Raw genomic sequence first — 718 nt, forward strand, 5'->3', positions numbered from 1 at the left:
TTATAGAAAACGTAAAGAGAACGTTCTACAAGAAGAAGAAGAAGAATCGTATGTCGATGAGAAAAGTTGAACAAGTTTAAAGATATTATTAATTACCGTCGGCACTCTCTCTCTCTCTCTCTCTCTCTCTCTTGCCACGAACACTTCAATTATCACGGCGACGGATGCTCGTTAGTAAGGAATGGTTGTCGGAGAACTTCCCTTAGGAGAGGACGTTGACTTCGCGGGGCGAACTGCAGACGTTCAACACGCTGCTGGTTGGTGAATTAGGCGTGATTTGACTTTGAGCCTCGCTTTGGGCCTGCCGTATCGCTTCCTTGTACGGGCCGCGCTTTTTCTTGTTATACCGTGCCTAAAATCAGATTCATGACTATTATTAACAAATTTATAAGTCATTATATGTTACTGTCATTGTGAAACAAACAAAATAAATTCCAAATTTCGCTCCTTCGTTTCTTTTATCTTTTGAAGCAATTTCAATTATTACTCATTATACTTTAGTGATTTTTATCATTTATTGTATTTATTCATTATTATTATTTGAATTTTATACCTTAAAAGATTCGAGAAAGGGACTTAATTGATCACAGGACATTAGCGAACTCGTCGACGATCCGTACCAAGCCACGTGAGCCTGAGGACCTGATGAGGTACCGTCTTCCTTGCAAGATACCGTGATACTTAGCACCTGCGCATAATAAAATTCGATAACAATAGA

The 718-nt window shown here is 39.0% G+C and overlaps 1 protein-coding gene across 1 annotated transcript; it reads right to left on the reverse strand.

Annotated features, from left to right (window-relative positions):
* Window positions 1-108: 108 nt before the first annotated feature.
* LOC105461150 (PWWP domain-containing protein 2A-like) lies at window positions 109-684 on the reverse strand. The gene is made up of 2 exons (XM_011707634.1): window positions 554-684; window positions 109-352 (listed from the first exon to the last, which is right to left on the reverse strand). Exons 1-2 carry the CDS (start codon window positions 593-595, stop codon window positions 203-205), a joined length of 192 nt encoding a protein of 63 aa, XP_011705936.1. The 5' UTR covers window positions 596-684; the 3' UTR covers window positions 109-202.
* Window positions 685-718: the final 34 nt, after the last annotated feature.

This window comes from Wasmannia auropunctata, unplaced genomic scaffold, assembly GCF_000956235.1.
Source record: "Wasmannia auropunctata unplaced genomic scaffold, wasmannia.A_1.0 LD308119.1, whole genome shotgun sequence".
NCBI lineage: Eukaryota > Metazoa > Arthropoda > Insecta > Hymenoptera > Formicidae > Wasmannia > Wasmannia auropunctata.

Coding starts and splice junctions, on each gene's coding strand:
- LOC105461150 (XM_011707634.1), bottom strand. CDS start 595: ATGTCCTGTGATCAATTAAGTCCCTTTCTCGAATCTTTTAAG. Junction 353..553: donor CCTTTCTCGAATCTTTTAAG/GTATAAAATTCA, acceptor ATCTGATTTTAG/GCACGGTATAACAAGAAAAA.